Source organism: Sturnus vulgaris, chromosome 22 (assembly GCF_052056855.1).
Source record: "Sturnus vulgaris isolate bStuVul1 chromosome 22, bStuVul1.hap1, whole genome shotgun sequence".
Classification (NCBI taxonomy): Eukaryota; Metazoa; Chordata; class Aves; order Passeriformes; family Sturnidae; genus Sturnus; species Sturnus vulgaris.
The window spans coordinates 7,910,897-7,936,260 of NC_142264.1; the positions used below are offsets into that span (position 1 = coordinate 7,910,897).

A 25,364-nucleotide genomic window follows, 5' to 3' on the forward strand; every position below is an offset into this window, starting at 1 on the left:
GGGTCTCCTTCCCTCACTTCAGTGCCATTTCTTATGTCTAGATACCAGCAATCTTTGCAGCTACTACCCCAGCCATAGAATGAACTGAGAATTTCATTCTTCATGCAGGAAAAGTTTCCTCACTTTGCTGAGCAATGGGAAGTGGAGGGAGATGGGGGAAGGTAAAAGTAAAAAAAAAAAAAAAAAAAAAAAAGGCAAAACCCCTTGTTATGGTTTCATTTCCAGGAGGGTGAGGTGGGGGAAGGGGAAGAGGGAGGTCAGTTTGGCTTTGAACACATCAGGTGCTGTGGAGCCGTCAGAGCCACGCAAGGCAGGATGGAAAACAGTGCCCTGCACTTCTGAAAGTTGGCTGTGCCTGTTCTGCTGGGAGACTCCAACCAGAGGTGACAGGACTCAGTTATGAAAGGGGAATTTAGGTCAACAATCAAAGCTGCAGTCAGGGGGCCCAAGAACAGGGAGCTAAAGGTTGGGGCTGTTTTTTTCTTTAGCATGCTTTAATCGTTTAGTATCAAAGCGCAGAAGAACGCTTGAAAGAGCAAATATTCTACAGGAACCTATAGAAAGCTTTTATCTGTCCAGAGGAAAATAATTAAAACCGACAGATTTGGGTTAAGTATCCCCATGTTCCATGCAATTGGATAAGTCAGTGAAGATCCACTGGAGCAGTTCTTGAGTTCTGCACTGGATATTTCATGGTATGATGTTGAACCCAATATAGTTTTACAAAGGAGAGAAATAATCTCTCTTTTCCTTTGCTATGCTTCCCCCAGCCCCACTTCCTTCCACAATAGTTAAATAATTCAAAGTCCAGAGTACTTAAGGCAACATCCCTGTCTATACCATTTCCAACACAGCTAAGAGGCCTCCTGAGGTCACCCCCTGAGACAAGGAGTGGTTCAAGAAAACCACCTAAGGCTTGCTCAGGTGGCAATGTACTACTGAAAGAGCTGAAAGGGAATGTTTGCTGCTGCTATCAATCTAGCTGAATTCACACCAGATTTTATCCTTTACAAGCTATGCCAGAGGATTCAGACCTGAGAGAGAAGGACGAGTTCTTTTTGTTCTGCCACAAAAGACAAGAACTTCATGGTGTAGAAATACAGAGGCTAATACAGCCATGCCTAATTAACATTGAGAATTTAGCCCAAGGCTCTTTAAAATCAAAATCTTTATATCAGTGTAATTTAGCATCAAATTAAGCATACATTGTGTACTGTTTCTCAAATTCCCAGTCACTCATTTGCTCAATGAGATACCTTGAAGTCTGAACAACAGCAAACATGAATTTATAGTGGCTGGTTAGTTATGAGCATTACATAAATCCTTCCCCGTTGATAACAAAATCATGTGGGCTGCAAGAGAGCAGCCACTGGCATGGACAATCATATTAGTGACACTCCAGCAAGCCTATTGTGGGAATACACCCGCTCACAGTATAGAAGAGCTTACTGCAAATACATCTGGTAGGCTGGGCTGAGTGAGAAATTACAGATTGTGAGGGTTTTGAGGTGTAAGTGAACACACAGCACTGTAACCACAGGGCAGAGAAGGAGCTGAGTCCTTGCATTGTCATAACAAGGCCAGTCCAGGGCTGGGTATGGCTTTCCCAAGGGTTCCTTCATCTACAGCCTCAGTGTAAACAAAGAGTAGTGGGAAGGTTTGCTCCTTATCTAGATCTCCTCAAGCATTTCACAATAAAGCTGCAGGACCAGTGGAGACTGGTGCTTGGTGAATAAACTGCTTATGATCTAATAACCAGCTTTAGGCAGCCTTTTAGATGGACAGAGAAATGCACATCCTTCACAAGGGTCAAACTTCAGTCCCTAGGAAGTCTGGGATCACGGGAACATTCCAGACAAGGGTAAGGATACTGTAATACCTGCAGAACTATTTATTTCTCCTGCCTTGTTCTGAGAAACAACCGAATTTTTTGGATGAAGCCTGGAAAACCAGTACTTGTCCATGTTATTAGAGACGATTTTAACACACACACGCATAGGAACAGTGAAGATAGCAGAGACAGGCTTCTCTTGGATCCTGCTTCAAGTCAAACTGATGTTCCATCAGGAAATCACTGCTGTATGTCACAAATATGGGAGATTTTGCATCCAGCTTGATTCAGACAAGAATTCACGTCTTTAGCTGCCAATTTTACACACTCTAGTATAGCCTTATTAAAAAGTTGAGTTTAGTGTTTATGAAAACCCAGATAACCTTCAAATATCAGGAATGGAAAGCACTCAGTAAGTTTGTTGGTTTGGCTGAAAGGGATCATCACACACCTCTGAACTCCCAAGCTTATCTCTGCTCACTGCCCAGCAGAGCCAGATTACAAATTAACCCTCCCATTGTACCTGAGGCAGCTGATTCACCTCCAGAGAAATCCAGCATTAACACCATTCCCACTTGAAAAGCAGGTGTTGCAAAACACATGGATACACATCAGGAGGAATGCATGGAAACCATTCATCTTTCACAGACACAGGCACAGCACACACAAACCTGACAAAAAGGACATTAAGATAAAGGCAGAGCAGCACAGGGGTCACTGGACTCACACAGACGAAGGCACCCAGCAAGGCTTGGTGGAACACAAGTCACCTCTGCTTCCACATCTCCTCTTCCTCCCTGCGCTGTTTGCCAAACACTGATTAGCTGTCAAAGCTCTACAGAGAAATTCACTTTTGCCACACTAACACAGAGTGGCTTTCCTTCCCTTTGTAAGAGTTAACTCTTGAGAGAAACCACAGAGTATCTTCTGTGGAAAGAACAGACACGTAATATCATAACTTCCAGGCAATCTAAATGATAAAGAGATATTTCTGGGCTCCTTTTAGATAACAGCAGAGAGAATTGATCATAAACTGGGTCAAGATAGGTCAGCATACCTCGGAGCAGATCAGATGGCCAGAGCATCCCAGGAGGAAATATTCTCCTGGAAGGATTATTAGGGGCACATCTGTGCCATCAGATGACCGTGCACAATACCCATCAGCTCACGGGGAGTTCAATATGGCATTTCCTTTCAAAATGTGCTTTGTGTCTGACAAGCAGTGCAAGTCAATCAGCTGCGGCAGCGCCCGACACGCTGCCCTGGACGGGCACAAGCACAGGGCTGGGAGAGCTGGAGCCCTGCACATGAGGAGCCTTGTGGTGCTGAGCAAGCCAGGATTAAAGCGGGGACAACAACACAGATTGTTTGGCTTTTTTAGAATTCCCTTGTCTCTGACCTTTACAGCAGCTTTAGGGCAGCGCTGGAACCAGCTGAGCAGTTACTGCTCCCAGCTGCAGCCAGGAGAGCTTTTACACCATTGCACAATGCATGTGGGTTTGCAGGGGGGAGGTTAGGGCTGGAGAACAAAGGAGGAAATCTAGTGGCACCTAAATCAAACATTATGATCAATGAGGGAGTGGGAAGAGAACCTGGGGAGCAGGGACAACCTTACAACCTTTCCAGGATCAGACAGATGGCCAACATCCACATTATTACAGAAACAAAACAAAAACAAAAAATTCCATGAATGCAAACTAGGGCTCCCTGCGAGGAGACTGTAAAAATCACATCATGATAGCTTAGACTTGTCTTTGTAATTGAGGGGCATTTCCACATGAAACAGTTCTAGTTATTTAATTGGATTTTGAGAACATTCTTGGGCAGACACTTTGTGAGTGCAAAACTGAGTAGTTCCAGTGCATTTACACTGATTTATACCCTGCAAGGGCTTTGCCTTGTGAAAATTAAATATCTTATTGTAAAACTATCTTCGATCTTATCCAGACCCAAATATCTTATTGCATCTGGCTTTCCCATATGACTGCATCTTTCCTGCACTAATAGAAACAACTGAGGCATTTATCAACCTTCAAAGAACTGACTCCAAAACAATCCACAGAGGAGGAGGCTGCAATAGCAGTGGGGAGAAGGGAGCTGATCGTGCCTGTTTTCTGCTGCTCTTATGAAAGGGATCCGTGCCTTCACTAATCCTGACTATTTCATGCCTCAAATTCCCTGCTCCATACTTGCACACAAGTTCCAAACCCATACACAAACCACAGAGATATTTCTGCTTTCTAGGAAACGTCCTGCTGAAAAAAAAACCTGCCTCTCTAACATGATATAACTATTATAGTATGCATTCCAGATAGGCTGGAGTCACCACATACTAACCTAAGTATATAATTTTAGAGCTTTATTATTCTGCTCCGTTTGAATCCAATTTCATTTGTTTTGGTATGATTTTCCTCCTGGAAATACCTGAGCCTGTATTTCTGCTCTACAAATACCAGTGATCACTTGATCTGTGAGCACAAATAAATAGACATCTAAAAGCAAATTCTCACACAGATACTCATGATGTCTCAGAAGTGCACAGAAACAAATTCACACCTATTAAACCGAAGAGAGTAGCTGTGAAAATTCAGTCTTTAGTTCTTAAAGGACAAGATGGGACAGCGATGGGCAAACCTCCAAAAGGTCATAATTCTGCTTCGCTTTCCATAAGTGTTGCCAAAGCCAAATCCTTCTCGAAAGTAATTGACCTTCTCAAGTCTGCAGAACTGGGAGAAAAATGTAAAAGAAACAAGCTACCTTGGAAGATTTTTGGCAATTCTTGTATTTAGCTGAGCAGCAGGAAATATCATATATCCAACCTTTCTTATGTTATTTCAGCCCTTCTACTTCTGGTTAAATTTGGAAGCAGAGCAATGAAGACTAACAAAATACCATGTACAGGCACGATTTTCTCTGTGCTGAGGCCTATATATACATGTGCACATGGCTTGGAGAGAGCAGACTGGGGCACTTGGAGCACTTGGCTTAAATTTGAGTTTTGAGGAACAGTCTCCAGCTGGGGATGGCTCAAATGAAATGGAATCCTGTCTCAGAACATTTAATTGCCTTCGACAGGGTTTTGGTCAATGTTTGCAACTCAGCTAAAGTCACAGGGATAGGTTATTCCAGTATCCTGCATCCTCTGGACTGGTGTTCTGCCCTGAGACTGAGGCAGACCACCCAGCAAGGGCATGGCAAGCTGAAGTCACCCCTGGCTTATCCTCTGCTTTCTCATCCACTTTGTTTTTAAGGGTCTGCTCTGTTGGCTTCACATTCCTGGCATTGTCAATGGCCCTGCTTGCAGAGGGAAACATAATTTTTGCTCCCCCAAGTCTGTTCTGGAGGTAAACCCTCAGCATCATTGAGGTCAACAATAAAGCTCTTACTACCTTCAATGAGGAAACATTTCAGTCTTGTTTTTCGGGTGGTTTTCAGACAGTGCACTGGACTGTTTCAAAGGGGAGAGATCAAGTCACTGCTCAGCACATCATTCTGGAAAAAAGTGAAAATATCTAAACAGGATTAAAAATATCATATGAACCTGAGTCTTACAATTCCACTGTAGTCACGGTGAGGAAACCCTACAATAAGCTGGAAATATTGTGGTGATCAGAAATATCCTACCAATGTCACGGAGAGCCCACAGAAATTAAAAAGAGAGAAATTAAAAGATTTGAAATTAGCATCTTAGTGCTGCCTGTGCTTTACTGTTGGCTTCAACTATTTTTCCAGTAATAGCAAAAAACCCCAGAATATTCTGACAGTTCTTAGACACAATATGGGTGACCACTGAATTAATTCCTCTTTATGGACCTTGCAGTTTGGAAAAACAATTAGTTCTAAATTGAAAGCTATGGTGACAGATATTCCACCACTCTACTGAGAAAGGTTTTTCAATTACTGACTACTCTCAAGGCTAAAACACTGCTAAAATATTCTGTTCTAAAGTTGCTTAATCTCCACTGGATCCATTGGATCTACTCATATTCCCTAGCATTAATTTCTAAGCCACAATTATCAGTTTAATATTCCAAAAACATTCATTTCTAGATCATGGTGATCAAGTCACCTCCTAATCATCTTGAGTCCAACACTTCAAGACTTCTCACAAACCATATAATTTTTGTCACTGCTAATTGTTTTCTCTCTAAACCCACTTCCATACCACATGCTTCTTAAGCTGAAGACACCAGAATGGGATAAAGTGCTTTGGCAACAGCTACTCCAGTGTCATTACAGGGGTAACACAACCTCCCCAGTCCTGTTCAATATCTCCTTGTTTACCCAGCCAACGATGACTCCAAACCTTTGGCCACAGTCTCACATTGGCAGCTCACATTTGCATGCTTTATCTATTCCAACAGGCAGTTACTGCTCCACATTCAGCTTCCAGGTGAAAGATCCTTTCCCCCCATCCATCCTTTGTGTGTGACCTGCCGCCCCTCTCTCTATATGAATGACTTCACATTTGGCTTTGCTCTAATGCATAGTTTGCATGTTCTCAGCTTTTGAAAACACCCAACTGAGAGTCCTGTTTTGGTCATTGTTTACCACTCCCTGCACTCTGCAACATCTGCAAATTTTATCAGCACTGATTTTGTTTTCTTGCAGGTTGTTGACAGAAAATATTAACTAGTAAAGAGCCAAGATTGCATTGTGCTGAATAGGAGGGAATGTGGCCAGAGTCACACTGTTCAGGCAATGGCTCTGTTTTTCAGTGGGGAAAAATAAATACCTGTGATACTCATGAATACGAGCTTACACAAGTCAAGAGAAAAAAGATGGGACAAATAGATAAGTAGGAGATTGGCAAGATGTGCCCCCTGTCTTTCTGTCTCTTTGGTATTCCACAACCTCAGTCTTCCCTTTACAGCAGCACAGGAACCCAGCACGACCCCGGCCAACAGGGCTTCTTGGCTGAGCTTTCCAACCTGTTGGTGCAAAGGAGTGGCATTTGTCATTCACAGTTTCACTCATGAAGCACTCCACTAATGACATTTCCTCATCCTCACAAACATCATCTCTCTGCAGACTGCTGAGAGCCATTATCCCAGCTTTGGAGATGGAAAGGACAGAGCTGGAGGCACCTCACAGCAATTGCAGAGCAGCAACTGAAACCCCAAAGCAACCTGTATACTTCCACTCTGCCACAGAACCAGCAGCTGGAATTAGCAGGAGAAGGAGTCTGCTTCTCTCACACAGGAGTTGCATCACTGCTGAAACAAACACCCTTTCTTTCTCCCTGAGCATCTAATTTATCGCTGAAGGAAATCTCTGTTCTCTTTCCGAAAGCACCAGCCAAAAAGAAACCTCTACCCTTTGCAACAGCCTCTGTTTTCTCCTCTGCCAACTGGTCTCTGTCTCTCCTTTCCTCATAGAACATCTTGTTGCAATCCCCTTCCAGAATAATGTTCACATAAACCCATGTGCCTGTTCCAGCTTGTCCTGTCACCAGTGTGTGACAAGTGTCAGAATAACCCATAAAAGCCAGGCTGCTGGCTCGACAGGGCAAAGGACACCATGTGTTGAACACATTGACAGTTCTCAATAAATAACAGCCCTGCTGAACAGCTGGTTGGGTTGCTTGTGTTTGGAAGAATGTTGGCCACATTGCCTACTTGCGTGCGTCCTCAGTGAGGCACAGACGATCCTGCGCACGGGGAGCGGAAATACATCACTTCCAGAATAAAAAAAACAAAGTATCTGAACACAAGTTAAAATCTTGACTCAAGTTTTATGGCCAATTTTGGACATACAGAAGTGCAATAAATTGTTGGTTTGTTGATATAGGTGTAAAAGATGTTCCTCCTGAGAGAGTGGAGAGATGGGCGGTGGTAGGAAGAACTGTCCTGATCTCATTTCCTTCTTCCATCTCTCTCATGGAATACATAGCTCCCATTTCATTCAGTCCGGGCCCTCTTAAATCTGAAATCACAGAAACTGTTCACAGAACAGTTTGGCCTTCACAGTGGGAGGCAGAGCACAAGGTTTTGGCAAAAAGACTTCTGCTTCTCTGCCTCTACCATCAGTATTTGAGGCTCAGAGAAGAGTTTGGACCAACATTCAGCCTCCTCCTGCTTCAAGGTCTCTTCCTCCAGGAGTGCAAGTGCTCCCAGCCCACCTTTGCTGCCAAATCCCAGCCCTGCAGAAACCTCTGGAGAAGAAACACGGCCCCCTTGCTGTCTCATTTTGCCTCTGTGAGACGCAGCTGCTGTTGCTTCCCTCTCTGGCCCATTCCACGGAGCCTGCAGGTGTTTGCAGATGGCCATTCCCCAGTAAAACTGGTGGTATGCCGATGTTTAAAACAAAATAAAATAAACCCCCAGTGCTACAGCGTCCAGTTGAAGACCACTGCTGTTTGAGCATTGCCTCTGCTGAGACACAGAATGTAAACAGTCTGTTTGATTAAACCATCCTAGCAAGAGGACTGTGGGGAATTCCAGCCTTTCCCAGCAGAAGATCCTCTGCTCTTCAATAATTCAGAACTCCTCAAAGGGTAAGAATGAATCGACTTCCCTGCGAGCAGAAACTGTTGATAGTTATTCTGGAATTCTTGGAGGAAGCTCACCAGTATAAACCAGGTCCATTTCCACCACCTCCACCCTGCTGCTTTATTTAACCTGCTCACAGGCAGATTGTGCAACAACTGGTAAACTGTCCATGCTGCAATGCAAAATGCTCACATCTGATTATCCTGCCCCCAATGGGATGGGAGGTGTAGAGATCACACTGGAATAGCCTTACAGATAAGCCTTGACAGAAGATATTTATTCAGTAAGAGAAACTTCTCTTTCAACAAAAAACAATAAATAAGACTATTTTAAACCATCCCATTTTAAGGTATGGAGATTCTGCCAGCACAGGACACCTTTTGTAGTACACTTCTAAAATTTCAAGCCTCTTAGAATTAAAAATGGAACCACAGGTTCCACATCTATTATATCTGTAAAAGCTCCCTTAGCCCAAATTTCCAACACACTCTTTATGGAAGAGAGGGAGCCTGGAACAGGCATGAGCACTGCATTGACATTGACTGCACCTCTGCCCAAGTGAGGAACCACAGTCCTGACCAGTCTGCCTCCCTTACTGCCTATATCTTTATCTATACTTTCCTATATCTGATGATCCTCCTGTGCATTTTGAGTGGCCAGAAAGATTTATCAGAGGATCCAATTGTTTCCTGGAAGGAAACAAACACCTAATCCACTCACCTTGTACCTGAGACCAAGGTGCAATGCTAAAGACACAAACCAGGAGCAGCCACAAGAAAACGGACTATTTATTCTGTGCTGGCAGAGATTTGTGGGACCTCTGGACCAAGTCAAAAAACATTCTGTGTTTTCCTGCTGCTAGCACCATAACCATGCTTTGCTCATGCCCACGGTGACCACAGTCCTGTGTTACCCACTCCCCTGGGTCCTGCTCACTCCTACCTCCTGAAGGGGTGGTTCTGTGAGAATGGTGTGCAACACCAGATGTACCATCAGCCCTGTGCTCAGACTATAGTGGACAATTATCCTTTGGGCTATTTTAGTTCTTTTACAGCCTTTGCGCAACTCAAGAGCAACAGTTTTGCCAGGAGCCAGAATCTAGATTTTGATGTTAAAAAAACAACAACAACGAAACAGACAAAATCAATGGATTTACCAAGAAGAAAATCTACAGGGTTACTGAAGTCAACCTCCCTGCTCAGGGTTCCCAAGTGCTGTCCGTGCTGATTTCAAAGCAAATTCAGACCACAGCTCTTCCCCACTTCTATTATATTTTCCACGATGACGGGAAAAGATGAGGAAGACACAGAGTTAGACAGACAGGCAAACATCTCATCAAAGAAACTCCTACAAGCAGATGCAGGGTAGGAAACATCCAGCAACCCTGCTGGCTCCAACCCACAGCCCGGGCCTGGGTGCGTGGTTGATTCTCACTAACTAACTTTTCTTCCCGTGAACTTCCTCTGAGAGTGTTTGTTTATAAACAGAGGAGGGAATATTATTGCTGGAGATGGGACAGTACGGGGGGGTGAAGGAGTTTAGGCCACAAGCCTGGAGAGCAGAGTTCAGGAGTGTTTGTTGCCGGAAACACAAAGGGCTCACTGTAACACTGGTCCATGGCCCAGTTCCACAGTCTGGAGGGATTACGATATAGGTACATGCAGAAAACACTTCAAAAAGCAAAAAACAACCCCACATTGTACAAATGTTTCCCACTGCATCACCATAACCATTACACACCCAAATAAAACCACCGACAGAGGTGGTTGGAGGCTGTTCTCCACAACATCCACCTCTCAGCTTGGTCACTTTCCCCACTGCATGCCCTCTGTCTCTGCCCCAAACTCTACACATTCACAGGTCTGCAGCAGCCCCCTCCCCTGGTTTCCTCTCCAGAGGAGTTACTCTAGGTTTACATTGGTGTGTTCAACAGCAGAATCTGGCTTGTATTGCTTGCCCTTCCCTCTGCCAAGTATGTTTCAAAACTGTGTGTGTAATGCATTTAGTTAACATTTGCTTTTTCTCCCAGTACTCCTTTTCTCCCTGAACATCTCCATTCACGAGCTACAACACAGGAGGCTTCCAATTCTTGTCTAGTTTACACTGAAAATAATTCTCATTAAATTATCACTGGTGAAAGGTGCTGTTTTGACCTCCAAGAGGCTGTTCTGTTTATCCACAAGACAGATGACATGTAAGACAGTAGTAATGCAAGCTCCAGATTTCAACTTTAGCACCTCAGACTTTACAAGCACAGATGCTGCTGCATTCAGAACAAACTCCCATGGACTGGATGTACAGCCTCCCTGGTGATGCTCCTAACAGGAACACTGGTTGTTCAGCCATGAGGGTACACTGGGTGGTGATCCCTCCCCAAAAATCCTCTGGGGGCCCTTCTGCAACCTCTCACCTGGTCTGCATTTAACTATGGTGTAAGAGTGTTGCTTTTGTCCTTAATTTAATAACCTGAGATATACAGAGGCAGATTTTCAGCATTTCCTAAGTAGGTAAGCAGTTACAGCTTCCATGTTTTACAAGCCATTTCAGCAAGTCAATACAATAATCAATGTGCAGACAGATAAAAAATATCAAAGTATTCCAATTTAAATAGGAGTACTCTGAACTAAGGGGCTTTGCTGACATTTGTTTTTCTCTCCCATTCTAGACTGCACATACTGTTCCATCTGAGAAATACAATAATTTGTGTGAATTCAACCATCACCAGCATGTCTGGCTCAGAGATATGAATTCCAGACCATCTGATTTTCTGCCATCTCCTAAAACCTCAAATCACAAATGCCAAGTGCCTTCTTCCCTCAGTGCCTGTGTTGTCACCAGGATGTCACCTGGCAGGTGACAGACTCCACCACTGCCATTATCCACTGAGGAACCATCAGCAGCTACAAGGAAACATCCTACAGGGATTAGGGCATGTGACTTCACATGGAGAACAATCTCAGCTGAGGAATAACCATCATCATCCCTAGAAGACAATAATAAAAAGTAACAAAAGGGCTGCTGATTGGCTTTGTCACCAGCACCCTGCCACATCCAGGACAAATCAGAACATCTCTCTATTCCTCAATTTCCCTGATTTTAAGGGATGTATTCTCTCACACATGAGATTTATCACCTTCAGCAGCAGGAAGTTTTGTGGCAAGTTCGAGACTATAAAACCATAGTCTTGCTGCAATGATAAAGAAAAATAATAGCACTAGGGTACATTAGTACAGAAGAAAAAAAAAAAAGAACTCCATTCAAAACTAAGTAACAGTGGTAACAGCAAAAGTCTTTCCATTTCTTTCCCTGTCTTAAATAAAACAAACAAAATAATGGTGATAAAATCTATTTCCTCAATCCAGTGGATGATCTTTGTGAATATGTTTCCAACACTAACAGCAGAGAACAGACAAGGAAGAAAACGAAGGAGGAAAGGAGCCTGCAGCTGATGCTCAGTGTCAGAACAGGGCTGCTCTTCTCCCAATTCCATGACGACACAAGACTCCTGGGAATCAGATGAGGGAGGGGAAGATGGGTCAGAAGAGAGAAATCCATATGGGAAAGTGATTTAAAGCAAACAGAGAGACAATAAATTAGATAAGGAAAAGGAGGAAGAACACAACAGAGGGGAGGAAGGAGAGGAGATAAGAAAACCCTAAATATCACCCAAAAGGAAGAGTCGAGAGCCCACCAGGCCCCAGGAGGTGCCCAGCACAGCACAGAGTGGTTTGTTTCTCTAGCACAGCAATTCTTTTGCTTTCATGAGCTGGTATCATATCTCTCAGCTGCTGCTTCACCGGGCCAGCTCCAGATGCTCCAGTTTCGCTTCCCCCTCACTCCCTCTCCTTGTTTGTGCACGGCGAGGATGGATATTAAACAGAACAATATCGATAATTCCCGGAAAATAGGCGAGCCCGTGAGCCTGGCTGAGCACACGAGCACCCTGCCTGCTTACCCTGTGTTCCCACAGCGCTTCCAACAGCAGCTGGCCAGAGCCACCAACCTGTGGCCACCCTCGGAGGGGACACCACCCTCCCGAGGCACAGGCGATGGGAGAGGAGCAGGGAAGAAGTCACTGTGCAGAGCAGGAAGGAGGGAAAGCAGGGGAATCAAGGACACCGGATAGTAAGGGAAAAGCTGAGGCTAGGATGGTGATAACAGAGGGTGGAGGGATTGGACGGGAAAGTCACACACTTACATCACCCTGCAGAACAGAAAATGGGAGAGTGGGTTTGGAACAAGGGAGATTTTAACATTAAAAAAATAAAAAGGAAAAAAAGATATTAAAAAAAAAAAAAAAAAAAGAAAAGTTGAAAGAGACAGAGGCCAATTTGAGATTTGGAGTATAGCAAAACCAAATAAACATTCCCCTTCATCTGATGTTAGGGCTTCATAGCTTTTCTTCTCTCATGTCCAGAACAAAAACAGTCTGCAAAATAAAGGATACTGAAGCAAGGACCACAGACAGGTCCAGGCTGTAGAGAAGGGGTGCAGAAAACTCTCTGAAATCACAGCTTTTGCCAGATTCAGCACAGCTCAATGCTTTTTCATGATATTCACCAGGTTTAGGATCAAGTCCATGCTTCCTGTGTAGCCACAAATCCAGCCCCACTCTGCCAAGGGATAAGTGACCTGTATTTGTATTTGTTCCCTTCTAACTACGAGACACAGTGTACCCTCACTTAGTGCTGCCAAACTTAAGGATGCTCAAGAGCCCTCAAATTGTTCTAATCACTGTCAACAAGGATAGCAGAAAGCAAATTTCTGGGGTAAGATATCCTGTTCTCTTTTTACCTTGCCTTTTTGAGTTCTGCTCTGCTCCTGTTCAGAGTAAGAGTACTTTAACTTCATGGATGGCTTTGGGGAGAGTAAACTTTATAATAGGCACTAACATCAAATCAAAGCAGTTTACAAGATGTGCCACTTGTGTCAGAATATGTGGGGAAATAAACAAGCTGCTCCTCCTTGATCATTGGAGTTTAAATGCTCTATTGATCTGGGAAGAAAATCAAAGGTGCTTTGGAAATGGTGTGTGTGTGTGTGCATGCATGCTCACAGCAGAGAAAATGAAGAGAAATGTGGAGAGATGGAGAAAACAGCACAACAATCAAGTATTTCTTCTCCACAGAAAGGTGAAATAAAATCAAGACTCATATCCAGATGTCAGCAACCCCCAGGTGGGGGAATGGGCACCGAGCAATTGAAGGGTGAGGCCAGGGAAAAGGTACATCTTCATCTTCAGAAACCTCTTTTTTTAGGAAAACAAAGAAAGAAAACACACAGCACAGCAACGTGCCCAGAACAATGCATGAAGCAAATGCCCAGAATGCAGGAAGTAGAAGAGTTCAATACATTTTGCATATATGAAATAGGAAGATTAATGTATACTGCCCATGTAAACATACTAGATGAAAGCATGGGTAGGATTCAGAAAGGAGGGTAAATGAAGAGAAAGGTTATATTAGACTTGCTGATACACTTGGGAGAAAAAAACATAGAGGAATTTGATCAAACAAGTATTTTCTGATGCATTTTCTCAATCATCTGGAATGTAAGACGTGAAGAAGTAAAAACTCAATCAAGCATTCATTCCCATTACAATGGGATGTAGGAACTGACACACATGCTAAGACCAGAGAAGGGTGGGAAATGTTTGATAAAATATTTTTCTCAGGAAAAGGGGAAATTAATCAAAACAGACTATCTGTGGGAAAGGATCAGTTTTGGCAAATATTCCAACTTAAAATTTCAATAGAAGTTTCATAACTGTCAAAACACCTGATTCATTTTTACTCTCTGAAAATAAGAAAGCTGATACCTTTTTCCAGTCAATGTTTTTCTTTCTCATACTTAACAGTTTTCTAAACCAATGTTTTGGATTTTAGGTACTTAAGATGTTGTCGATGTGTCCTTCTCTTTTCCTGTCTTACATTAAAATGGTCACTCTCAGTCTTAGCTGAAGAGCTTTGGTTTACAGTAGAGCACTGGGAAATCTTCTGTGTCCTGTGCTATATCAGAACCTACAAAGTGGATTTTCTGTGAATGTTTGGACTAATTAGCTGCTGTTATATCCCTGACACTGCAGGGGACTGAATTTGGCAGCCCAGGTGGTCCCTTCTCTGCTTCTGCTCCTGTAATTTCTATCAGAGAAAAGAAGAGATGAAAAAGCAACAGATAAAATTAGAAGCAAAACTATTATATAGGAGCATTTCAGCTGACCTCAGTCATGGAAGGGTTTATTTTTGTTTTTTCAATATGTCTTTTTGAAAAAAGATACTACAGTTTGGTTCTCTTTTTTTTTTTTTTTTCCCTGGCTTGGGCCAGCATGAAAATCCAATGTGAAAGCACTTGGTTAATCCTGTGGCCTTGAGAGCACCTAAACCCTGTTGGTCCTGCAATACTTCTCATAGAATGGTTTGGATTGGAAGGGACCTTTAAAAATTATCTCATTCCACCCCCTGCCATGGGCAGGGACCCCTCCCACTGTCCCAGGCTGCTCCAAGCCCCAATGTCCAACCTGGCCTGGGACACTGCCAGGGATCCAGGGGCAGCCACAGCTGCTCTGGGCACCCTGTGCCAGGGCAGATCCATCCTCACAGGGGAGAATTCCTTCCTAATATCTGATCCAAACCTTATCTTTCAGTGTGAAGCCATTCCCTCTTGTCCTGGCACTCCAGGCTATTGTTAAAGTCCCTGTCCAGCTCTCCTGTAGAACCTCTTCAGGCTCTGCAAGGTCTCACTGAGCTCACCCCAAAGCTTCCCCTCTCCAAGTGAACAATCCCAGAGCTGCTCCATCCTCTGATCCCCCAGTGCCTCCTCTGGATCTCTCCAGCAGCTCCAGCTCCTTCCTGTGCTGGTTCCAGGGCTGGGGCAGCTCTGCAGGTGGGGTCTCACCTGAGCCCAGGGGCAGAGGGGCAGAATCCCCCCTCCCCTGCTGCCCCAGACTCCTCCTGACACACCCCAGGACACAACTGGCTTTCTGGGCTGCCAGGGCATGAAACACTTCTGAGTTAAAGATGCTCCTGGATGCAGTGAGGCTTCACCTCTCTTATACCAGACCCATGTCCTGACAGAGCCAGGCCCAGGCTCCAGAGAAGGCATTTCTCCACCAAAATCCCTGCTCCCCTCAGCTGGAGTCAGGCCCCAGTGACCAGCGAGGTGTCCACTGGCATTTGGGTCTTGCTGTTCGTTGTGCTCAGCCAAGGATCTCTCCCACCTTTGGCAAAGGTGAGGGGACTCAAAGATTTGGAGCTGCCCCAGCAAACACCTGGGTCAGCTGTGCAAGCACGGACCTGTCCTGTTTGGCACTGGAAAGTGGCACCTGCCTGGGTTAGGGTTCCTAGGGAGCCAGCATCAGTGAGACCCTCTGGGATTTGGGATTTAGGCTCATCCCTCCCCATGCCACGTGTGGCTGACAGGGACACCTGTGCTCAGTGCAGCCACAGCCTCAGCACCCCTTGGCCACCTACAGCCCCCTCCTGGCACCACGTGGGGTGGGAGAGCAGCTCCAGCCGGATTCCCAGGATGCTCCAACCCCGCCCAGGGCTGCCTTTGGCCATGGCTTCGCGTGCGAAGGCTCTCCAAGGGCTTCCCTGAGCCCTCAGCCCCGAGCCCGCCCTGCTCTGCCTCCTGCAGACATCCCCAGCAGTCCCTGAGGACAGCCCTGCTCTGCTCTCTCTCCAAACACCATCCTCACCACTTGCTTTCTGCCTCACGCCACTTGTTCTAACTGAAACAGGCTGGCTGGAAATAAATCAGGCTGAAATGAAGCTGGGAGAGGCAAACTCAGCCTGGGACACAACTCTGTGCCTACAGGAGACAGCCATAGATCATTTAGGAATCTAAATTTGCCATCTTTCACACACACAGAGTCAAATCGCCCTCACTGTTTTATTATCATTTAATTAATTAGAGCAGCCTACATATAAGAGTTTTAAGGGGAAAAAAAACAACCAAGCAACAAACCCAACTTTCTTCTAGCGTTGCTGTTCTGACTCTAGAGTGTAGCTGGTCAAAAGAATGAGACCAGATTAAATTGGAAATGTTATGGAAAGAAAAATCAGCTTCTAATTCTTGTCCCAGCTTCCACAGGCTGAAGGAAATGTGCTGTTCAAATGCAAATATTTAGTAAATGACAAGCTGTGAGGGTATTTTGTTCAGTGACCTATGAGTCAAGCCATGTCCAGATCCATAGTCATGAAGTGGATAATCATTTGAACCCATCCACAGGGAAGCCAAACTCACACAGCTTCCCCCACCCTTCAGCAATGGTACTTTAGAGACTTGTCACCTTGCAGGAACATCTGGGCAGGTGTTCCAGCTCCTGTCACTCCACTCTGCCCACCATGACCAGCACCCTGGGACCTTGCACATGCCAGCACTAATTTAACAACAGAGCTACAAGTTTTATATTTGATTTACTCCTTCATTGTAGTTCTTCATTACAGAACACAACGAGAAAATTCATACACCTGAAAGACAACAGGCTGTTGAAAATGCCATGTTATCTACCTGCTTATTGTTTTAATGCCAGTGAAACTCTGAGTAAACTCTCTATTGAAAACATCAATTTCCCAGCACACCCAGCACGAGGATAGGACCCAGCTCACCAATTCTACTGAAGTGTATTAAACCAATATCAGACTTCAAAACTTCAGAAGGAAACAACTCTCCAAAGTAAACATATATTCTTTTAACTCCATAGCGGGACTAGACCTATGCAGTGTCAATTACAGATCTTTATAATTGCCTAATTACTGGACCCTGACAGGGATGTTTCTTGGTTTCTTACATGCAAAAGCTGTGGCTTTAAGTGAGCTCCACCGTGCTGATTTTGGCTTTTCTCTCCCTTTGGATTCTGCTGCTGCTTTATGTTCATCAAGGACTGAAGTTGGGAAAACATAGGCACTCCCTTACATACGAAGCTTTATTAAGTTAGGATCATGCTCCCTGTTGGCAGGCTGAGGAATAGAGAGACAGAGGGGAATGAAACCAAGAAGTGGAAAAAGAATAAAAAAAAGTCAAACCAAAATACAAATAACTTTCACTCTCCAGAGCAGGCACGCCTTCTTATTCCGGCTCCCGCTGCCGATCATTCATCCCGCTCCTCTCAGCTCCCAGCCAGTAAAGAGTCAACATCTCGCTCCTGTGAAAACAAGAGCCACCCCACAGACCAGAAAACACCCTGACAGGGACTCGGGAGGATCCCGCTTCTTAGCACGGGGCTGCGTTTTCACAGTGGAACTGAAATACCTTTAATTGCAACAGCAGCAAGGTCAGCAGCGCTGTGAAGCCCCGCATTTCTGATGGTGTGTGTGCATTACCTAACCCAGCACAGCCCCACCTTAACCCTTTCCTGCAGCAGCGCGCACAGGGGAAGGTGCCGGCTGGATTCCATGAGCACATGTGCGTGTTTACAACGGGATGTGCCGTGCTGCGGGCTAGGAGCGCACATCCCAGCAGGGATTGTCCGAGAACTCTGCACGGGCACGGAGGGAGGGATGGAGGGGAGGAGGGAGGGAGGGATGGAAGGAGGGAGGGATGGAAGGAAGGAAGGATGGAAGGAGGAAGGGATGGCAGGAGGGAGAGATGGAAGGAAGAAAGGAAGGGAGGGATGGAAGGAGGGAGGGAGGGATGGAAGGAAGGAAGGAGGGAGGGATGGCAGGAGGGAGGGATGGAAGGAGGGAAGGATGGAAGGAGGGAAGGAGGGAGGAATGGCAGGAAGGAAGGAGGGAGGGATGGAAGGAAGGAAGGAGGGAGGGATGGCAGGAGGGAGGGCGAGCGCGCAGGAGCCGGGAGCTGCTCCGGGAGCCGCACCGCGGGAGCCGCTCCGAGGAGCGCAGCCCAGCCCCGACAGGGCTCCTGAGCTTTTGCGTAACTCAGATCAATGGGTCAGACTTCCAGTTTCCCAACAGCTTTCCCTCTGACAAATGCCAGAGCAGATATCACTGGAGTCAAACAGGGCGGCAATAACATCGCTGCCAAGCAGCGTGAAAATTGGCAGAGCCTGGCACCAGGACTGCCTCTCATCAGAGACAGAGCATGGCCCGGCACAATGACGAACCCACTTAACAGCGCTGTAAAATTAGCCATTTATGAAAACAAATTGAATACTGCAGCAGAGGGTGACGTAAGGAGAGTTGGCTCCAGACAGAAACTCCTGTAGCCTGGATTAGCAGAAGAACTCCGTTATGTCAGGGCTCGGGCGCAGAAGCTGATAACAACTTGAGTCCTACACGAGATTTTTAACAGACACAACAGGTTTCCCCTACAGGCACACATGGGGCTCCTCCTGTACCACTTGCAGAAATTTCTTACACGCCAGAAGGGAGGGGTGCAAGGGGAGCAGTCGTCACGGGCAGAAAATGGGGGGCAGAAAGTAAGTGAAGACACAAGAACAACTCTGAAAAAGAGGTGTATTCCAGCCAATCCCACCCCTTCCCTCAGACCTGTACAGACGCACAGCTTCTCACTTTGCAACTGGGACGAAAGTTGGGGAGAAACTAATTTCTGGCACTGCCAGCTAATGTGCCCCAGTCCCTTCCCCTCCAAACACCCAGATGGGCTCTTGATTTCAGTGGGGTCCTACAGATGCAAATCCAACAGCAGAACTGAGCTCCTCAGTCTGTCACATCCTAAAACAGTGAAAATGTGAAAGCCAAGAGTTTTGGCAGCCAGAACCCTTGATTTCCTCATTGAGGGAAGCGTAATCTCTCCCTAAGCTTGCTGCAGGTCTGGGAGGCTGTGGTGTGCAGAGGATACTCCAAGTGAGTTCCTCTTGGACCTCTTCCAGGTGTTTACACACAGAGCCAAACCTGGCTCCTCTTCAAGAGTGTGTGTGTGGGGGGGCAGGGGGTGCTTAAAAATAAAATAAAAATCACAAAGTCCTCCCGAGCTGAGCTGAAGCTCTATGGTGCAAAATTGGGGCATTTCTCTTCATTTTTCACAGTGGAATGTTATTTCCATGCATAAAATGGGTCAAGTGTTTTATACAGCCAACAACCCAACCTCCCCCATCCAATTAAAGTATTTTACTACAAATGATCTTTGTGTGTGTTTGTCTAGGTTCCCTGTTGTGAGAATTGGAGATACTTGCACCAAAGACAGACACGGGGTCCTAGGTGTTGGATTAAACACATTAAAAAATACACTGACCCTGTTTTGGTACTGCTGAGATCTGTGTAAACCCCAAGTCTGCCTTTCCTAACTTGAAAGGGAAGCACTTTGAGCCCTGGGGTTTAAAAGTTAGGGTTGGGAACCAGAAGAGCAGAGTGTGAGAAAGCCAGAGGGAATAAAGCAAGGAATAATGCGGTTCACCTATGAAATCACCGCTCTGAATTCAGGCACACGGGACCAGCCCATGCCCGGCACCTCCTGCCCACCCCGGCAGCCCCGCACAAAGCGCGTCTCCCTCCTCACGAGCAGCCGCGATTAGGGGAAAGTTGAGGAAAAGCACGGCCGAGTTCATCTCAGTTTTTGTTTTCTTTCGGACAAAGCAGCTTTCCCGCGAGCCAGCAGCCCGGCGGCCGGGGAGGGGGCAGCGGGATGGGGCAGGAGGGAGGGAGGGAGGGTGGCAGGGGACGGCGAGCGGGGCTGGCGGGGCAGCGCCACCGGCACAGGCAGCGCTGCCTCCTGCGAGGAAGTGCCTGCACTTAAAGGGAAAGGGGAAATCCTCCCTGTCTCTTTAAGGCATCCTAGGACATGGAAACCTTGTACTTTCAGGGAATCTCCTTGCCAAAAGAACTGTAAAACATGTCTTCCCCCCGCCCCCCAATACCCGTTTCTTTTTCTGACTTGTTTCCTTTTTTTTTTTTTTTTTTTTTTTTGAAGGGCATTTCCATTTTCTATGACTTCCTTCAGAGCAAAGATGGATGTGGCGACATTTGTAAGGGTTTGTAACCCTCCGAAAAGTATCCGATTTCACGACAACTTCGCTGCACTTTATCACTAAAGCGGGGAAAGGGCGGGAGGTGGAGGGAGGGAGGGAAGGGAGGGAGGGGGAGAGGGAGCGAACGCGGGGAGAGGGACCCAAATTCAGGATGGGCTCATAAAATTTAAATAAGAAAAGTGCAATGCTCCTTGTTATTGTCCAGCTCAGACAGCTTAGACTGGTAGCTGCTTTGAGTACTAAATGATTTTATAGGGCTGTTTGACCTTAGAATCATTGATGTTACACTTGCCATTTCTAAGGGGAGACAAAAATACTCCACACATCCTCTAGCTGCAGTGCGAGTCCCAGCCGTAGCTGAGTGTCGAGGGGTTGGGAACTTTATAAACTCATTTGATTCATTTGAGGTTTCACAATAGCCAAAAAGTTCCTTTATAGCTTTTTGGAAACCACATGCTAACACTGCATCTAAAGAGCGAACAGTGGAGTACACTAAAAAGCCAATAAAACCAAGGAAATCGTAGGGGGACCTTAGATACGCGTTTCTTTGCAGCCACACACCAGTCACATACATTTCTTTCCATACATACAAACAAGCCACTTTCAAATGCTCTACTTACAGTTCTCCAACCCGAAAATTAGACAAAACCCCCACCGTAAGAGCTGCCTCCTCTACCTGCACCTCAATCCGCACACCCAGCAAGACAGAAAACCACCCCGGGGCGCTGCCATTCCCCCCTATGCAAAAGTTTACATAACTTTTCCTGCGAGCCTCTACTTGGCGGCGGCCGGCAGAGCCCCGGGATCTCCCGGAGCGTGCGGCGGGGCGAGGGCGAGCCCGGGCTGCTGGCAGAGGCGCTCCCGCGGGGCTGGCTGTGCGCGCCCCGCTCCCGGACACACGCCCGCCTCCAGGCACACGGAGCGGGGATGCTGCAGCCACGGGCACGGCCGGACCTACCTGCAATGACAGCCGGAGATCTCTGTCCGCCTTCGGCTTTCAGCCACACTTGCAAAGTGAAGGCGTCTCGGGGCAGCTCAACGTCTGCCTTCAGCCGCAGCTGATCACCTTGGCCACTGAAATAGAGCGCCCTGCTCGGGGTAAGGGACTCCTCTTCGTCCTTTACCTCCCGCTGTTGCCTCCTGCGGGGGACATGCCCAGGCTCCAGCCCAGCAGTGGAGCGCCTTCCTCGGGCTAACCTGGTGGCACAGGTGCCCGGGGCAGTGTGGAGGAGCTGGCGGCTGTGCCTGGTGTCCCTTCGTGCCCTGCGGGAGCGCTCGTCCATCCCACATTCGGGTCCACTGGCTAGGGCTGTACAGAGAAGCGCAAGAGGCAGCAGCAAACTCCAGAGCTGCATTTCCAATCTTCCCCCCCCTTCTCCCCTGCAAATCCTCCCGATCTGCCAGCTTTGGGCTCCTCCTTGCCTTGACTTTCTTCTCTTGTTCACCCTTCTTGGTATTTGCTCTTTTTATAACCCTTCTCAGTTGCTTTTTCTTTTCTTTTTTTCTTTTTCTTTCTTTCTTTTTCCTGCTTATAGATTTTTTTTTTCCTCCTTAAAACAAATAAAAATCAAATAAATCAAAACTCCTTCTTGGTTGAAATGTATTTCTCTGTTCTTCCTTCTCTATCTGTCTTCTTCTCCTCTATTCCTCCACAGCTGGAACTCCTCTCTCTCTTCTTTTCTCTGCTGAATTTTCTTCCCTTTATTTTTTTCTTCTTAAAAAAAACACACACACACACTCACACAAAACAAAACAAAAAACCAAAACAACCCCCCAGCTTTCTCCAAGACTCAGACCCACTGATTTCCCTCCCCCCAAAAGATGCTCTAATCTATTTATTTTTTTGGCCTCCTTTATAACATAAGCCACAACCCCCTCCTTTCCCCCAACCTCCCCCCCTCCCTTCTTCTCCACAAAATGAAAGAAAAGAGAAAAAGCCCCTCAGAAGATGAGTAAACAAGAATATGCTAATCTACTCTAGGGTGCTCCACCTTCCCAATTGAATGATTCCCATTAAAACTGCAGGGATCATGACTAATCAATCAGCTTGAAGGAGCAGATAGCTCCAGAGGTTCAAACACTTTTGCTGTTTTCCCTTTCCCCCCTTCTTTTACTCTCTTCCTCTTTCCCCCTATCACTTCCCCCTCTCATTTATTTTTTAAAGCAATCGAGATGAATGGATCAATGTGACAAAAATGCTGCACCCCCCTTTTTGCAATCTCCCCAGCTTTCTTTCTCAGTCCAGTCCAAAACACACATTCCTATTTTTTTTTTCTTGGCAAAAGAGAAAGCTATTTCTCCTCTCAGACTCCCCGTTGCACTTTGCTGGTAAACCTTATGCTCCTCTGCAGCACATAAAGAGTCTTGAAACTTGAGTCTCAGATATTTTTTTTTTAATTGCTTTCTTTCTTTCTCTCTTTTCCACTCTCTCTCTCTCTCTCTCTCTTTCTAATTCCTTCTTTTCCTCTTATTATTTTCTCAAAGTTATGCAATCAGCCAGGCTCCCCCTTTTGTGGTCCCCCTCAGTGCAGTTGTGTGCAGCTAATCCAAATGTTGCATCAAAGGTCCCCATCGAATCATCAGGAGCTAAAAGGAGAGAAGCTTTTTGAAGAGCATTTGCCTTCCAGAAGCTGTAGCAACAGAGTAGGATTTGGCTTTTGAGTGCTCCAAAGACTCCTGGGTTATTTTTTTGAAGTAATAATTTATAAAAAATAAAAATAAAAATAAAATATTAATTTTATTGGTGGATTGAGTCAAAAAAATCCTCTCGCAATATTGATAATTTTTCAGCCTAAGGAATTCAGCTCTCCTGGTTTCCTTGGCTTGGTTGTAGCCACAGGTAAGCTTCTGGCTGCTTGCTGGTTTGTAGATCTCTGTTTCTGAGCTGGGACGTTTCTTTTTTTTTTTTTCCTCTTTTCTTTTTTTTTTCCTCTTTTTTTTAATATATTTTTTTCACTCTTGAAAGATCTCAAAAGCTCCCCCTGATGGCAACAAAAAGGATTTTTCTAAGTCCTTAATCAGTGGAAATGACTTGGCAGTGGCGCTCACAGAGCGTCCGGGCCACTGCTCCCCTCTGAAGAAATCCAGTAAAACCAAGTTAAATCACAGCAAACCCAGTCACAAACCACTCACATCATCTTCGTCTTCCATCTCGCAATTGATGATTGTCACATCTTACTTTCCCATAAATTTTCAACAGGAATCGCTCACCAGAGTTTTCCTGGGACTGGAATCTTTCTGCTTCTGCAGACTCCCCTGTTAGCATTGCTTAGTTCTGACAACTCCCATTTAAAATATACACTATAACAGTAGTGAAAATCATTTCTTTCCAATGAGAAACGGCTGTTGCACGCTCACAAGTCTTTCAAAGTATGTTATTTTTAAGTTTCTTACTAATTTGAGCACTCCACAATACGAAATTGGCATTTCCAGTGGAGCTGGGTTTATCCATCTCCCAGCAGAAGTCAACCAGAACCACAGCCCTAGAGCCCCTCTCTATTCCCCAGCCCATCCCTCCACCACAGCTCTTCTTACAAGACAAAATACTGGCAGCATCTACAAAGTTTTTAATACAAGATCTCCAAGCCATGAAGCCTCTCAAGAAGCGAGAGGAAATATTTCACTGGGAAATAAATGGTACAAACTCACAGGGATGTGAAAAAGACACTTCTGTGTCTGTGCCTGCTCGGCAGAGACAATTTAAGATCAGAGCTAAGTGCTGCACTGCACTTTTCTAACTTAGCTCATAGAGGACACTGCAAATCAACCAAAAAAATCCAAAAGTTTGAAGTGAACCTGTTCAACTTCAGCAAGAGCTAATCCAGGAGGAATCCTGCTGCCAGGACACTGCTGTCTCCACATGACAACTCCTCTGAGGTCCCTGGGAACTTTGCACATGTCGAGGCTGGAAGAGCAGGCTCTTAAAATAATGCTGGTTCCAGATTTTCCCCAAGAAAAAAGCTAATTCTGTGAAATTGTGGTGTTTCTTAGGGACATCATGATTTGGCTGAAATCATCAAGGAAAATTACTGAAACACTTCAATTTGATAGCACTGACTGCATCATTTAATTTTGGATATACTTGACCTTCTATCTCTTACAAAAGGGTTTCACTGTGACCAAATCACACTTCAGTGCATCAGCCTGCAGCTCCAGTTAAAAAAAATAAAAATCTGGGATATTCTTGCTGCAGAGGAAAAGCCCAGAGCTCTGCTTTCTGTACTTATGAAAGACAGAAGGAAGTACAGAAAGATGGGATTTACCTGTACCCCACAAATTACATCTTCAATCAGTTTTATTCCAAAGACACAGTGAAAGCATAGAGAAAATGTAATGTATAAAGTCTAGATGTGATAGAAAATGAAGAGGAAGAGATTTGATTTTGGAATAGTGAGTAAACCTTGGATTCCTTAAGTCTGCAGGCCAGATCTAACTTCCCTGACCAGATGAAATTCTCCCCTGCACAGATGGACATTTATTCTCTGCTTAAGCCAGTACTTAAATGATGTACAGACCTGGCAGAGAGGCTCCTGCCCGAGGAGAATAATCCTACTTCTGCACTTGAGTGGAATATTCTCCTCAGGAAAAGGAGCAGGAGAATCTTGCATCTAGAGGTATTTTTCATGAGAAAAAGGAAAAAAAAAAAAAAAAAAAAAAAAAAAAAAAAAAAAAAAAAAAAGCATCTAACTCTAGTTACACATATAGAGAAAAGAATTAAAATAGATATTTATGACACTATGCCAAAAAATAGCATTGAGCTAAATGCTGTATGCAGTCATTATAAGGAGAAATACTCAGCAGGAATCTTAGCTGAAGCTGCCAATAACTCTCCCAGGTTCAAGACTGGAGCTGAGTGAATAAATCATAACAAATAATGGTTTTGTCAAATTTCGACTTTTTTCCCTCCTATTTGCAAGCAGACTGCGAAACCTCTCAAATATGTTTGAAATTACATGCCCATTTCTTCCTTGTCGTTAGTATTTCTCCAAGGCCAATTAGCACACAATTTGCTGTAATGTACACATTTTCACATTTGTTCTGTGTTAATTGGGCAAGGAAGTCACACAGCATTATTTTTGGCTCCCTGGGGGTCAGGTTTAATCACTCATGATACAGTAAAATTACTAATTTTACATACGATGGGAGTTTCCATGCT

At 45.2% G+C, this 25,364-nt stretch overlaps 1 protein-coding gene across 1 annotated transcript in view; it reads right to left on the reverse strand.

Moving 5' to 3' along the window:
* PAPPA (pappalysin 1) overlaps window positions 1-22,070 on the reverse strand; it is a 180,352-nt gene extending 158,282 nt beyond the window's left edge. Inside the window, exon 1 of the mRNA XM_014873129.2 lies at window positions 21,168-22,070. Within this exon, the coding sequence (XP_014728615.1) occupies window positions 21,168-21,564 (397 nt within the window). The 5' untranslated portion in view covers window positions 21,565-22,070. The remainder of the gene's footprint in view (window positions 1-21,167) is intronic.
* Window positions 22,071-25,364: the final 3,294 nt, after the last annotated feature.